This window comes from Andrographis paniculata, unplaced genomic scaffold, assembly GCF_009805555.1.
Source record: "Andrographis paniculata isolate CXL003 unplaced genomic scaffold, ASM980555v1 Contig66END, whole genome shotgun sequence".
In the NCBI taxonomy this organism is placed as follows: domain Eukaryota; kingdom Viridiplantae; phylum Streptophyta; class Magnoliopsida; order Lamiales; family Acanthaceae; genus Andrographis; species Andrographis paniculata.
Window position 1 is genome coordinate 4,062,688 of NW_026137602.1, and position 16,214 is coordinate 4,078,901.

At 31.9% G+C, this 16,214-nt stretch overlaps 2 protein-coding genes across 2 annotated transcripts; both read right to left on the reverse strand.

Annotated features, from left to right (window-relative positions):
- Positions 1 to 9,125: 9,125 nt before the first annotated feature.
- On the reverse strand, positions 9,126 to 10,069 carry LOC127262903 (subtilisin-like protease SBT1.4). Its single transcript, XM_051291769.1, has 3 exons — positions 9,786 to 10,069; positions 9,250 to 9,699; positions 9,126 to 9,129 (listed from the first exon to the last, which is right to left on the reverse strand). Exons 1-3 carry the CDS (start codon positions 10,067 to 10,069, stop codon positions 9,126 to 9,128), a joined length of 738 nt encoding a protein of 245 aa, XP_051147726.1.
- A 2,770-nt stretch (positions 10,070 to 12,839) lies between these two features.
- Positions 12,840 to 13,625, reverse strand: LOC127262904 (nuclear intron maturase 4, mitochondrial-like). Its single transcript, XM_051291770.1, has one exon. The coding sequence runs from the start codon at positions 13,623 to 13,625 to the stop codon at positions 12,840 to 12,842; it is 786 nt and encodes a 261-aa protein (XP_051147727.1).
- Between the last annotated feature and the right edge of the window lie 2,589 nt (positions 13,626 to 16,214).

The window sequence follows — 16,214 nt, forward strand, 5'->3', positions numbered from 1 at the left end:
AAAAATAAGTTAGTATAAAATATAGAAACAAAATTAATGCATGCATGTCCCGGGACTGACGTAAAAATAAATCTATTTCTATATGCAAGATGCGAAATTAAATTAAATGCATAAATGTAAAAGGAAAGGGACGAATTGCTCCCTATGATGTATTCGGTCGTCCTATCATGCGGCCGCTCCCTCTCGTATGCATCTAAAAAGATTTAAAATAGATATTAGTATATATGTATAGGAAACAACAAAATAATATTAAAATCACTTACCTTGGATTTGAAATCGAGATCGAAGGATCTTTGCGGATGCCCTCGTCTCCACATAAGCTTTACCTACAAAAAAAAAAACACTTAAAAATAAGTTAGTATAAAATATAGAAACAAAATTAATGCATGCATGTCCCGGGACTGACGTAAAAATAAATCTATTTCTATATGCAAGATGCGAAATTAAATTAAATGCATAAATGTAAAAGGAAAGGGACGAATTGCTCCCTATGATGTATTCGGTCGTCCTATCATGCGGCCGCTCCCTCTCGTATGCATCTAAAAAGATTAAAATAGATATTAGTATATATGTATAGGAAACAACAAAATAATATTAAAATCACTTACCTTGGATTTGAAATCGAGATCGAAGGATCTTTGCGGATGCCCTCGTCTCCACATAAGCTTTACCTACAAAAAAAAACACTTAAAAATAAGTTAGTATAAAATATAGAAACAAAATTAATGCATGCATGTCCCGGGACTGACGTAAAAAAAATCTATTTCTATATGCAAGATGCGAAATTAAATTAAATGCATAAATGTAAAAGGAAAGGGACGAATTGCTCCCTATGATGTATTCGGTCGTCCTATCATGCGGCCGCTCCCTCTCGTATGCATCTAAAAAGATTAAAATAGATATTAGTTTATATGTATAGGAAAAAACAAAATAATATTAAAATCACTTACCTTGGATTTGAAATCGAGATCGAAGGATCTTTGCGGATGCCCTCGTCTCCACATAAGCTTTACCTACAAAAAAAAAGCACTTAAAAATAAGTTAGTATAAAATATAGAAACAAAATTAATGCATGCATGTCCCGGGACTGACGTAAAAATAAATCTATTTCTATATGCAAGATGCGAAATTAAATTAAATGCATAAATGTAAAAGGAAAGGGACGAATTGCTCCCTATGATGTATTCGGTCGTCCTATCATGCGGCCGCTCCCTCTCGTATGCATCTAAAAAGATTTAAAATAGATATTAGTATATATGTATAGGAAACAACAAAATAATATTAAAATCACTTACCTTGGATTTGAAATCGAGATCGAAGGATCTTTGCGGATGCCCTCGTCTCCACATAAGCTTTACCTACAAAAAAAAAAGCACTTAAAAATAAGTTAGTATAAAATATAGAAACAAAATTAATGCATGCATGTCCCGGGACTGACGTAAAAATAAATCTATTTCTATATGCAAGATGCGAAATTAAATTAAATGCATAAATGTAAAAGGAAAGGGACGAATTGCTCCCTATGATGGTCCGTTATCCGGCGGCCGCTCCCTCTCGTATGCATCTAAAAAGATTTAAAATAGATATTAGTATATATGTATAGGAAACAACAAAATAATATTAAAATCACTTACCTTGGATTTGAAATCGAGATCGAAGGATCTTTGCGGATGCCCTCGTCTCCACATAAGCTTTACCTACAAAAAAAAACACTTAAAAATAAGTTAGTATAAAATATAGAAACAAAATTAATGCATGCATGTCCCGGGACTGACGTAAAAATAAATCTATTTCTATATGCAAGATGCGAAATTAAATTAAATGCATAAATGTAAAAGGAAAGGGACGAATTGCTCCCTATGATGTATTCGGTCGTCCTATCATGCGGCCGCTCCCTCTCGTATGCATCTAAAAAGATTTAAAATAGATATTAGTATATATGTATAGGAAACAACAAAATAATATTAAAATCACTTACCTTGGATTTGAAATCGAGATCGAAGGATCTTTGCGGATGCCCTCGTCTCCACATAAGCTTTACCTACAAAAAAAAAAAACTTAAAAATAAGTTAGTATAAAATATAGAAACAAAATTAATGCATGCATGTCCCGGGACTGACGTAAAAATAAATCTATTTCTATATGCAAGATGCGAAATTAAATTAAATGCATAAATGTAAAAGGAAAGGGACGAATTGCTCCCTATGATGTATTCGGTCGTCCTATCATGCGGCCGCTCCCTCTCGTATGCATCTAAAAAGATTTAAAATAGATATTAGTATATATGTATAGGAAACAACAAAATAATATTAAAATCACTTACCTTGGATTTGAAATCGAGATCGAAGGATCTTTGCGGATGCCCTCGTCTCCACATAAGCTTTACCTACAAAAAAAAACACTTAAAAATAAGTTAGTATAAAATATAGAAACAAAATTAATGCATGCATGTCCCGGGACTGACGTAAAAATAAATCTATTTCTATATGCAAGATGCGAAATTAAATTAAATGCATAAATGTAAAAGGAAAGGGACGAATTGCTCCCTATGATGTATTCGGTCGTCCTATCATGCGGCCGCTCCCTCTCGTATGCATCTAAAAAGATTAAAAATAGATATTAGTTTATATGTATAGGAAACAACAAAATAATATTAAAATCACTTACCTTGGATTTGAAATCGAGATCGAAGGATCTTTGCGGATGCCCTCGTCTCCACATAAGCTTTACCTACAAAAAAAAAAGCACTTAAAAAGAAGTTAGTATAAAATATAGAAACAAAATTAATGCATGCATGTCCCGGGACTGACGTAAAAATAAATCTATTTCTATATGCAAGATGCGAAATTTAATTAAATGCATAAATGTAAAAGGAAAGGGACGAATTGCTCCCTATGATGGTCCGTTCCGGCGGCCGCTCCTCTCGTATGCATCTAAAAAGATTTAAAATAGATATTAGTATATATGTATAGGAAACAACAAAATAATATTAAAATCACTTACCTTGGATTTGAAATCGAGATCGAAGGATCTTTGCGGATGCCCTCGTCTCCACATAAGCTTTACCTACAAAAAAAAAACACTTAAAATAAGTTAGTATAAAATATAGAAACAAAATTAATGCATGCATGTCCCGGGACTGACGTAAAAATAAATCTATTTCTATATGCAAGATGCGAAATTAAATTAAATGCATAAATGTAAAAGGAAAGGGACGAATTGCTCCCTATGATGTATTCGGTCGTCCTATCATGCGGCCGCTCCCTCTCGTATGCATCTAAAAAGATTTAAAATAGATATTAGTATATATGTATAGGAAACAACAAAATAATATTAAAATCACTTACCTTGGATTTGAAATCGAGATCGAAGGATCTTTGCGGATGCCCTCGTCTCCACATAAGCTTTACCTACAAAAAAAAAACACTTAAAAATAAGTTAGTAAAAAATATAGAAAAAAATTAATGCATGCATGTCCCGGGACTGACGTAAAAATAAATCTATTTCTATATGCAAGATGCGAAATTAAATTAAATGCATAAATGTAAAAGGAAAGGGACGAATTGCTCCCTATGATGTATTCGGTCGTCCTATCATGCGGCCGCTCCCTCTCGTATGCATCTAAAAAGATTTAAAATAGATATTAGTATATATGTATAGGAAACAACAAAATAATATTAAAATCACTTACCTTGGATTTGAAATCGAGATCGAAGGATCTTTGCGGATGCCCTCGTCTCCACATAAGCTTTACCTACAAAAAAAAAATACTTAAAAATAAGTTAGTATAAATATAGAAACAAAATTAATGCATGCATGTCCCGGGACTGACGTAAAAATAAATCTATTTCTATATGCAAGATGCGAAATTAAATTAAATGCATAAATGTAAAAGGAAAGGGACGAATTGCTCCCTATGATGTATTCGGTCGTCCTATCATGCGGCCGCTCCCTCTCGTATGCATCTAAAAAGATTTAAAATAGATATTAGTATATATGTATAGGAAAAAACAAAATAATATTAAAATCACTTACCTTGGATTTGAAATCGAGATCGAAGGATCTTTGCGGATGCCCTCGTCTCCACATAAGCTTTACCTACAAAAAAAAAAACACTTAAAAATAAGTTAGTATAAAATATAGAAACAAAATTAATGCATGCATGTCCCGGGACTGACGTAAAAATAAATCTATTTCTATATGCAAGATGCGAAATTAAATTAAATGCATAAATGTAAAAGGAAAGGGACGAATTGCTCCCTATGATGTATTCGGTCGTCCTATCATGCGGCCGCTCCCTCTCGTATGCATCTAAAAAGATTAAAATAGATATTAGTATATATGTATAGGAAACAACAAAATAATATTAAAATCACTTACCTTGGATTTGAAATCGAGATCGAAGGATCTTTGCGGATGCCCTCGTCTCCACATAAGCTTTACCTACAAAAAAAAAGCACTTAAAAATAAGTTAGTATAAAATATAGAAACAAAATTAATGCATGCATGTCCCGGGACTGACGTAAAAATAAATCTATTTCTATATGCAAGATGCGAAATTAAATTAAATGCATAAATGTAAAAGGAAAGGGACGAATTGCTCCCTATGATGGTCCGTTCCGGCGGCCGCTTCCTCTCGTATGCATCTAAAAAGATTTAAAATAGATATTAGTATATATGTATAGGAAACAACAAAATAATATTAAAATCACTTACCTTGGATTTGAAATCGAGATCGAAGGATCTTTGCGGATGCCCTCGTCTCCACATAAGCTTTACCTACAAAAAAAAAAAACACTTAAAAATAAGTTAGTATAAAATATAGAAACAAAATTAATGCATGCATGTCCCGGGACTGACGTAAAAATAAATCTATTTCTATATGCAAGATGCGAAATTAAATTAAATGCATAAATGTAAAAGGAAAGGGACGAATTGCTCCCTATGATGTATTCGGTCGTCCTATCATGCGGCCGCTCCCTCTCGTATGCATCTAAAAAGATTTAAAATAGATATTAGTATATATGTATAGGAAACAACAAAATAATATTAAAATCACTTACCTTGGATTTGAATCGAGATCGAAGGATCTTTGCGGATGCCCTCGTCTCCACATAAGCTTTACCTACAAAAAAAACACTTAAAATAAGTTAGTATAAAATATAGAAACAAAATTAATGCATGCATGTCCCGGGACTGACGTAAAAATAAATCTATTTCTATATGCAAGATGCGAAATTAAATTAAATGCATAAATGTAAAAGGAAAGGGACGAATTGCTCCCTATGATGTATTCGGTCGTCCTATCATGCGGCCGCTCCCTCTCGTATGCATCTAAAAAGATTTAAAATAGATATTAGTATATATGTATAGGAAACAACAAAATAATATTAAAATCACTTACCTTGGATTTGAAATCGAGATCGAAGGATCTTTGCGGATGCCCTCGTCTCCACATAAGCTTTACCTACAAAAAAAAAACACTTAAAAATAAGTTAGTATAAATATAGAAACAAAATTAAGGCATGCATGTCCCGGGACTGACGTAAAAATAAATCTATTTCTATATGCAAGATGCGAAATTAAATTAAATGCATAAATGTAAAAGGAAAGGGACGAATTGCTCCCTATGATGTATTCGGTCGTCCTATCATGCGGCCGCTCCCTCTCGTATGCATCTAAAAAGATTAAAAATAGATATTAGTATATATGTATAGGAAACAACAAAATAATATTAAAATCACTTACCTTGGATTTGAAATCGAGATCGAAGGATCTTTGCGGATGCCCTCGTCTCCACATAAGCTTTACCTACAAAAAAAAAGCACTTAAAAAGAAGTTAGTATAAAATATAGAAACAAAATAATGCATGCATGTCCCGGGACTGACGTAAAAATAAATCTATTTCTATATGCAAGATGCGAAATTAAATTAAATGCATAAATGTAAAAGGAAAGGGACGAATTGCTCCCTATGTGGTCCGTTCCGGCGGCCGCTTCCTCTCGTATGCATCTAAAAAGATTTAAAATAGATATTAGTATATATGTATAGGAAACAACAATAATATTAAAATCACTTACCTTGGATTTGAGATCGAGATCGAAGGATCTTTGCGGATGCCCTCGTCTCCACATAAGCTTTACCTACAAAAAAAAAACACTTAAAATAAGTTAGTAAAAATATAGAAACAAAATTAATGCATGCATGTCCCGGGACTGACGTAAAAATAAATCTATTTCTATATGCAAGATGCGAAATTAAATTAAATGCATAAATGTAAAAGGAAAGGGACGAATTGCTCCCTATGATGTATTCGGTCGTCCTATCATGCGGCCGCTCCCTCTCGTATGCATCTAAAAAGATTTAAAATAGATATTAGTATATATGTATAGGAAACAACAAAATAATATTAAAATCACTTACCTTGGATTTGAAATCGAGATCGAAGGATCTTTGCGGATGCCCTCGTCTCCACATAAGCTTTACCTACAAAAAAAAAACACTTAAAAATAAGTTAGTAAAAATATAGAAACAAAATTAATGCATGCATGTCCCGGGACTGACGTAAAAATAAATCTATTTCTATATGCAAGATGCGAAATTAAATTAAATGCATAAATGTAAAAGGAAAGGACGAATTGCTCCCTATGATGTATTCGGTCGTCCTATCATGCGGCCGCTCCCTCTCGTATGCATCTAAAAAGATTTAAAATAGATATTAGTATATATGTATAGGAAACAACAAAATAATATTAAAATCACTTACCTTGGATTTGAAATCGAGATCGAAGGATCTTTGCGGATGCCCTCGTCTCCACATAAGCTTTACCTACAAAAAAAAAAATACTTAAAAATAAGTTAGTATAAAATATAGAAACAAATTAATGGCATGCATGTCCCGGGACTGACGTAAAAATAAATCTATTTCTATATGCAAGATGCGAAATTAAATTAAATGCATAAATGTAAAAGGAAGGGACGAATTGCTCCCTATGATGTATTCGGTTCGTCCTATCATGCGGCCGCTCCCTCTCGTATGCATCTAAAAAGATTTAAAATAGATATTAGTATATATGTATAGGAAACAACAAAATAATATTAAAATCACTTACCTTGGATTTGAAATCGAGATCGAAGGATCTTTGCGGATGCCCTCGTCTCCACATAAGCTTTACCTACAAAAAAAAACACTTAAAAATAAGTTAGTAAAAATATAGAAACAAAATTAATGCATGCATGTCCCGGGACTGACGTAAAATAAATCTATTTCTATATGCAAGATGCGAAATTAAATTAAATGCATAAATGTAAAAGGAAAGGACGAATTGCTCCCTATGATGTATTCGGTCGTCCTATCATGCGGCCGCTCCCTCTCGTATGCATCTAAAAAGATTTAAAATAGATATTAGTATATATGTATAGGAAACAACAAAATAATATTAAAATCACTTACCTTGGATTTGAAATCGAGATCGAAGGATCTTTGCGGATGCCCTCGTCTCCACATAAGCTTACCTACAAAAAAAAAAAAAATACTTAAAAATAAGTTAGTATAAAATATAGAAACAAAATTAATGCATGCATGTCCCGGGACTGACGTAAAAATAAATCTATTTCTATATGCAAGATGCGAAATTAAATTAAATGCATAAATGTAAAAGGAAAGGGACGAATTGCTCCCTATGATGTATTCGGTCGTCCTATCATGCGGCCGCTCCCTCTCGTATGCATCTAAAAAGATTTAAAATAGATATTAGTATATATGTATAGGAAGGAAAAAGCAAAAGATCGATCGATCGATCTACGGACATATGTACATGTCATCCCCTCCCCTCCAAGAACTCAAAGTTAGCAAAGAAACTAAACTACACACCAACATGATCGATCGATCTACGGACATATGGTCTGTATTACAATCGATCTAAAGAAGGGCAGTAAGTACATGTCATCCATCATCCCCTCCCCTCCAAGAACCTCGAGAATGAATTAATAGTGAAAAAGAATCAAAAATGGGAAAAACACACCAGCAAAATGGAAGATAACTCACCAGATTGCTTTGCTGCTGTTGCATCGATCGATCGAGATCGAAGCACTGCACTTGACCTCTGGATGGCCCTCCCTCCCAAGCACTGCACTTGATCTCTGGATCGCCCTCCCTCCTGTAAGCACACCATGCCCATGCCCCACCAAGAATCCCCCCCGCCCTGCCCTGCTCGTACCCCACCCTGCCCTGCTCGTACCCCACCCCAAGAATCCCCCCTGCCCTGCCCTGCTCGTACCCCACCCCATTGCATTTGCATTTGCATTGCACACCCATAAACTTATAATAATGTTTACAAAATCAAAATCAAGAATATTTATAATAGTATGCTCTAACGGCTACTTACCTAATATAAAACTTACCATATATATAATTTCACATGTGTGTATTAAAATTCAAATAATTTCTTTTTTTTTAATATTATGTGTATATTAATATTAAAATCAAAATCATTATGCTTAACGGCTACTTACCTAATATAAAACTTACCATATATATAATTTCACATGTGTATATTAAAATTCAAATAATTTCTTTTTTTTTTTATTATTATGTGTATATTAATATTCAAATCAAAATCATTATGCTTAACGGCTACTTACCTAATATAAAACTTACCATATATATAATTTCACATGTGTATATTAAAATTAAAATAATTTCTTTTTTTGTGTATATTAAAATTAAAATCAAAATTATTATGCTTAACGGCTACTTACCTAATATAAAAACTTACCATTTATAACTTCGCATTATAATATTATGTGTTTATTAAAATGACTGAATAGTTAATTAAAATAAAAAAAATTATAAATTATGAATTTTAAAATATGATTAAAGTGTATAATTATATTTCCAAAAAAGAAAAGAGATAATTTATATGAGATGGACGGATATAGAAAAAGTTGACAAATTAAGTTGGACGGAGGGAGTAATATTTTATGTTAAACTATTATATTTTTTATTGTATAAATTATATATTATATATTTTGTACAACACTATACATATGTATTATATTTTTTTTAATATAAATCGAGAATCGTATTAAAAATTAAGTGGCGATGGGTTGGAGATCAACCTGGGTCACCTGCATGCCAACAGAACCAAGAGATTAAAGCTTTGCAAATACGAAAAAGAAATGTTTTCTTAACTACCATTACCATTACCATTGTATTTATTTATTAGATTTATCCTTATCTTTGTAGACCCAGATAGAGTATCTTCCTTCTCGCCGAACTCTAATTTACTCGGTGTCACAGTCACTTCCACGTTGTCCGGTGCGTGCACTGTCACCTCGTACACGGCATTCGCCTCCTTCCCGACATTTCTTACGCTTCGTTTATACTTCACAACGCTTTTAAAGCCGGAGAAGGCAACTGAGAACGATGGGTAGTTCAAATCCCCCGGAGTTTTCAGCCCGACTGCGTTGCAATCCACGATCGACAAATCTTTCGTGAATGCCGTAATTTGCCGCACATTGTACCCGATGCTGCGCAAAAACGCGACGTAGTTTTGGGTATCGATGTCGTAGATCAGGCCGGGATCCGTTGCTCGGTTTGGATCGATGTGGCCCGAGGATGGATTGGACACGTCCCCGGTGGCGAGGTCTGTTAAATTATTCCCGTTGTTGTCAACGTTGTACGCGTGGTCATCAATGCTGATTTGATCGCCGCCAGCGACCACTCAGGGTGGGCCTGTTTCAGCAGCGTCGCCAAGCCGCTGACGTGAGGGCACGACATCGACCTGCCGGAGATGATGTTGAATTCGACCTCGCAATTACTGCTGTTGAGAGACGTTGGCCAGACGTAGCCGGTCCAGCTGGCGAGAATGTTGACTCCGGGCGCATTCACGTCCGACTTGAGAATCTCGGAGGTTCGATAGCTCGGACCGCGGCTGGAGAACGAGACCATGTGCGGCGACGACGGAGATTTGCTTACAACGGTTTCCCGCGACCTGATAGTCGCGATGGGATTCGGAGTTGCGCAGACATAAGCTAGGATTTTGTCGCCGCCGATTTCTCCAACCATTGTCGAGGGAATGAAGTGCGCATCGGCGAGGAATCAGCTAAATTTTATTAATAATATCAAAAAAAATATAAAAAATAAAATATATTTACAAAAGCGTCATATTGCAAACAGAGTGAAAAATATTCTAATATGAAACAATCGAAACTCTAACAAATAATAAATAAGTAGACTCATGTGTACCAAAAAAACATTCTTAGTTTTTTTCTTTTTTAATCATTTTTATTAGTTTATTGCAAATATTTGTATTGTCGGCTGCGCACCGAGAGTTTTATTTAGAGAGAGATAAAAAAAATATCTATGAAGTTTTTAAAATTTAAAATAACTAAAATAAATATAAAATATAATAAAATAATATTTTTATTGGCTATAATAACATGAAATAAAAAAAATAATGTGACAAATAAACACGTAACTTAATTATCAGAAAAATTTGGAATAAAATTTGGTAGGTTTTTGGTATGTAACAACTAATTAAGTACGTCATTTATTAATGCAATTATTAGAATGGTTATTCTATAAAGCCCGGATACTATTTTGTAAATTAAAATTACTTATTAATATTAAGGGTGTGTTTGTTTGTGAGATTTATTTTAGTTTTTTATTCTTAAAATGTTTTACTAAAATAAAAAGTATTAAATCAAATATATACACTTTCATTTATTATATTATAATAAAATTTAATTTTATATTCAAAATATTATTTTAATATATATATTTACATCAAATTAAATAATTATTTTAATTCAAAATTTGAAATTTAATTTGATTTGCTCTGCTATTGGTAGTAGCATTAATTGTAGTAGCCTTTGAATACTAAGCTATATGTTTACATTTATATTTATTGAATTTTTTGTTAAATATTTACTTCAAATCAAATAATTATTCTCATTAATTTTTTTTTATCTAATTGGATAATTTACATTCAATATAATAGTATTTTTTTAAAATAAAACATTAAATTTAAATAAAATAAAAAATATTTCAATTTTTATTTCAATATTGCATCAAATAAGAAACACGACTAAAACTCGCGGGACGGAGAGAGTATGAGAATAAAAATTAATTAAAAATTAGAATAACTATCTTTGTTGTAGGTATAAAATAAAACAGAATATCATCAACGTTGATGTGGCAGAGAGATAAAGTGAGGTGGATGGTGAAAAAAAAAAAAAGAGATACAAAAAAATGGTATCTTCATTGTGATGGTATAAAAGCAAACTCTTAAGAGGAGTTCTTGAAGAAGAATCGAAGCTGAAGGGAGGGGTTGCTCCAAAATTCTGCTGTGGGATCTCAATATTTTTTAGATTTTACAAAATTTTATACTATATATATATAGAGAGAATCAATTTATTACAGTAAATTTTAGGATATTTTAACAAAAATTAATAGTATGGTACCAAAACTCGTATAATTTTCGATCTTGTAAACTTATAATTTTGTAACGATGGATTGTAAATGATCGTATTGCTTGCGATATTCGAAATTCAATTTTATATTTCGGTTTTGTTTCCGTTGGCTTTATAGCTATTAATATAGTTTTATAAATATTTAGAGTTTGTTCTATTGTAATTTTGAACTAAAATAACACTAATTATTTTATATAATTTTTAATAAAAAATTACTATTTATTTTAAAATATATATATCATATCAAAATACTATTTAAACAAGAATTAAAATCAAATACATTTTATTTCAAATTAATTTTAAATTACAATCAATGAATTGATTAATAGTAATAATAAAAAAATTGAGGTTTGGTTTGGTCGGTCTGGTCTGGTCTATTATCAATTTATCATTCTCGTACAGATAAATCCTCAACATCATTAAGAAACATGACAGTTAAGACAGAGCTGTGTTGTCATCATTATTACCTAAAAATGGAGTATGTAGGAGTAATATAGTATTTTATATATTCGAATTTTTAAGGATGACTTCAACGGCCTCCACGTAGGACGGGACCCACCCCAGCCTGTAAGATTATTTTAATTAACGACCCACCCAAATCAAATGTATATCTAACGGCATTACTCTTTTTTATTTTTCGGTAGTCCGATCCTCCGGCCGCTCCCTCTCGTATATATCTAAAAAAATTTAAAATAAATATTAGTATATGGCAAATATGTAGACTGAATAATATATTCATCTATTCAATAGTAGTATAATATAAAATTCCGAAATGGAATTAGACGTTGTCCATAAAACACTTTGTATTTTATTTATTGCATAAAACCCCTTGTATTAATATAAAGTTTGCATGTTTGATTCTAAATAAAAACATAAATTACGCCATATCTTGAGCAGGAGTTTGTACCAGTGATCGGTTTTCATCCCGAGTTTCCGGTGATCGGAAATTCGATAAAGAGTCGAGTCTGGGTCCGCTAACTGTTCGATCTCCGATTCTTTAACCTTCTTCAAGCCATGAGCCAACCATTTCCGCCCGATTTGAAACTCCCCTTCGATCCACGACTTGCGTTTTTGTTCGGCAAAGATCTGGACTTTGTCCCGCAATTTATGTACGGCTCGAACGCCGCCGCCGTCATTCTCTCTCGGGCGCCTTCTGATACACAATCCGAGAAATCGAACGCCGTGAGGGTCATTCGACGCCAAAACATCGTTCAATCACCCTCTTCGATATCCAAATCGAGAGAGTTCTTCAAGAAATTTGTTACGTCGGATTTGAAATCAACCGCTACTTCCTTCGAACCCATCACGGCGAAGAAAAACTCGTCCATGAATCGACAACACTGGACTCTCGTGCTCGGGATTTTCTAGCGATCGTCCCCATTTACCTGCCTTCGAAAAACGCCGCAGAGCTTCGACTGCGACGTGTTCTCGCACGGCGCGCATATCGTATACCGCATCGATAATCGATACACCTCTCGATCGAAAAGATCGAGGTATATGTTCATGAGTATCGGCGAGAGAGCCCCTTCTTGCGGAAGTCCGCATCCTTTCGCGAACGAACCGAACATCTTCCAAATCATCCCAAATAAATTTAAGTCGTCGACCTTTTCCTCCATCAACGATTCGATCCTACGAAGGATAGGCTCGTCGAGCTTCTTACAAACAAGAACCGTAAACCACCAATCGGGGTCGGAAATCTCCCTCCGAATATACTTCAACGCCGACACTCGACTCCTTCCGCTTCGAAACCCATGCGAAATCTTCGAGAAATGTGGCCGGGAAACGACCTCCAAAACGATCCTAATAGCTTCTTGAACAACCCATAATTTCAATCCCGGAAGAACGAGCTTCGACTTCTTTACTTTCGCGCCTTGGCTCGATATCGTATATGTATTTCCGGAAACGTCGAAGCTCCTGTCGGCTAACTCCTCCGCCATTAACTCGAACGACAATGGATTGCTATCGGACGACAAATCGACATTCGAAGATGCTCGGAGACAATCGTAAGCATCCTTTAGAGTATTCGGATCGGCGATTACATTCGACATGAGATCGTGAAACTTCCCATCCCTATATTGCTGCTTCACCTTCTTCTTAATCTGTAGCTCGAAGAACCTCCTCGATTCCAGCCTCGACCTCGGTTTCGGCATTCGATTTCGAGTTTTGTAAGATTGTTGAACCAGTGAAACCAGATTCTTAGCCAGAGCTGATTTGCTAATCTCCCTATAAAATGATGAGTTTTATAAAGAATATATATCTTAAAAATGTTTTTTTTAATAAAATAAATAATTTATCAATCATTTATTTAATATTTTTTTTAGATGAGTTGTTGCCTAATTTTTTTAAAAAATATATATATAATGAAGAATTATCAATTATTTATTTATTTTATTAAAATAAGGTTATTTATTATATTTTACCTCTTTTATTTATTTTGAAATTTTATAATCATTTATATGTTTATAATCAAACATTAACTTTGGACGAAAAAAAATATTTTATGAATATTTTAATTTTAACACAAGAATTTTACATAATAAATAAAATATAAAATATGTTATGAATATATACTAAAACACAAAAGACTATATTTTGTTATGAGATTTTTTTTTTTATTTTAATTTTATTGTTTTTTTGGCCTCTTCTTTGTCAATATATTTTTATATGGAATTTATAACATATATATTATAGTATATCATTGATTTATAGTAAATAATTTTATTATTTTTATATTTTATTAAAAATTTATAATATTTATATTTTATTTTTATATTAAAATAATTTTTTTTAGTTTATATAAAAATCTTCATTTTCAAATAAATATATAATTAGTTGGAACATGATTATGGGGGTTTATTTATCTTGATATATTTTAATCTTTATGATTTAATTAAAAAAAATTCACATTAAATATGGTTTGAAAAGCATAGATTGACGGGATCAATCAATTACCTAATCCAACAATAATGGTGCTCACTTTATTTATTTATTTATTTTTGCTTTAATGAAATGGAAGACTTATATATATATATATAAATATTTAGAAAAAGATAGCTCTTTCTCAAAGTAAACGATTTTTACGAATGCATTTGGATATATATATATATTTATTTTCTCCATTTTATAGGAAAATAATAATTAAATATGATATCTTAAAAGAAATTTAAAAATTAAATAGTAAAAAAAAGTGAAAAAAAAAACACACACACACACGAGAATGAATTCATTGTATTCAAAAAAATTTAATGCTTAAAAAAAATTTGAGAGTTATTTTTTCTTATCGAGATATTCACCGCTTTAATTTACACATAAGTAAACTTTTTGCAAATCCTCGCCAAGATAATACACACATTAGTTTGGTAGCCATCGGAAATTTTGAAGGAAAAATCGAAACAAATGGCATAATAGTCTTGCTATGTCATTGTAAAAAAATTGTAACGTACATGTTCAAATAATATTTACCTTCTATTTTGATACTAAGTCATAGAAAATAAGGAGATCTTTAAATTGCGTATACAACTACACATTTCGTCTTAAATTGAGTATTTACTATTCAAATTTTTTGCATTTTTTATTTACCTATTAATTTTTTACCCAGTATCAATATAATATGAATATTCCTTGAATCTCGTATTCAACTCAATTAAGACTATATTTATAGAACAAAGAAGTTATACTTTTGAGAAAACACTTGAAATTTGAGGTTAAAGAAACAAACCTTATAGCAATTTATCCTTATTATTATTATTATTATTATTTATGGGCCGCTAAAAATGGGATTCAATTGTGTGATAAATAAATAAACAAACAAGATTTTATGCATGTATATGTATAAATATATATATTATATGTGAATTTTGTTTTATGCAATATATATATATATGGATTTATTTGATTAAATTAATAATGTCACATTTACGTGTTGATTTATGAGATAACAAAAACCAGGTTTGATGATGACACATAAAAGATAACTACGTTGCAATAAAAACACACATCTTTCTCTCCTTTTTTTCCTTTTATTAAATTAAATATTAGTATATTATTCCCAATTTTATATTCATCCTTGGCTTCATCAATTAATTATCATTTACGTGTCATGATTTTATTTGCAAACCATTGTATTATCTACATCTATCCATTCATTAATTTTATTTATTTATGATAAAAAAATAAAATAAAACAAAGTTTCAATACCTTTTTATTTTACGTTCTGTAATATTTTATAGAATAGATATATATATATGGAAAAAATCATTTTCTGTCTCAATATAATCAAAACTCATCATTCTTGGTCATAATATAAATTTTTTATCAATTTTAGTCCCAATATAACTAAAACTACTCATTTTTTGTCACAATATAATCAAACCTTATTTTTTTTTGTCCCACTGTCAACAAACCGACGAAAAATGCTGACGTGGACTTACAAGATTGTTCAATTTCTTAAAAAATATAAATATAAAGTTTGATTTATTTTCACGTCAGCATTTTCCGTCGATTTGTTAACGGTGGGACCAAAAAAAGATAAGATTTGATTATATTTGGACAAAAAATGATGAGTTTTTGTTATATTGGGACTAGAATTAATAAAAAATTTATATTGGGACGGAAAATGATGAGTTTTGGTTATATTGAGACAAAAAATGATGAGTTTTGGTTATATTAGGACCAAAATTGATAAGATTTTTATATTGAGACCAAAATTGATGAATTTTGGTTATATTGTGATTGAAATT

Bases quoted from the DNA above. Each gene is read 5' to 3' on its own strand.
- LOC127262903 (XM_051291769.1), bottom strand. From the start codon at position 10,069: ATGGTTGGAGAAATCGGCGGCGACAAAATCCTAGCTTATGTCTGCGCA. The intron at 9,700-9,785 runs GTCGATGTCGTG...CGATCAAATCAG, and splicing joins TTCAACATCATCTCCGGCAG to CATTGATGACCACGCGTACA.
- LOC127262904 (XM_051291770.1), bottom strand. From the start codon at position 13,625: ATGCCGAAACCGAGGTCGAGGCTGGAATCGAGGAGGTTCTTCGAGCTA.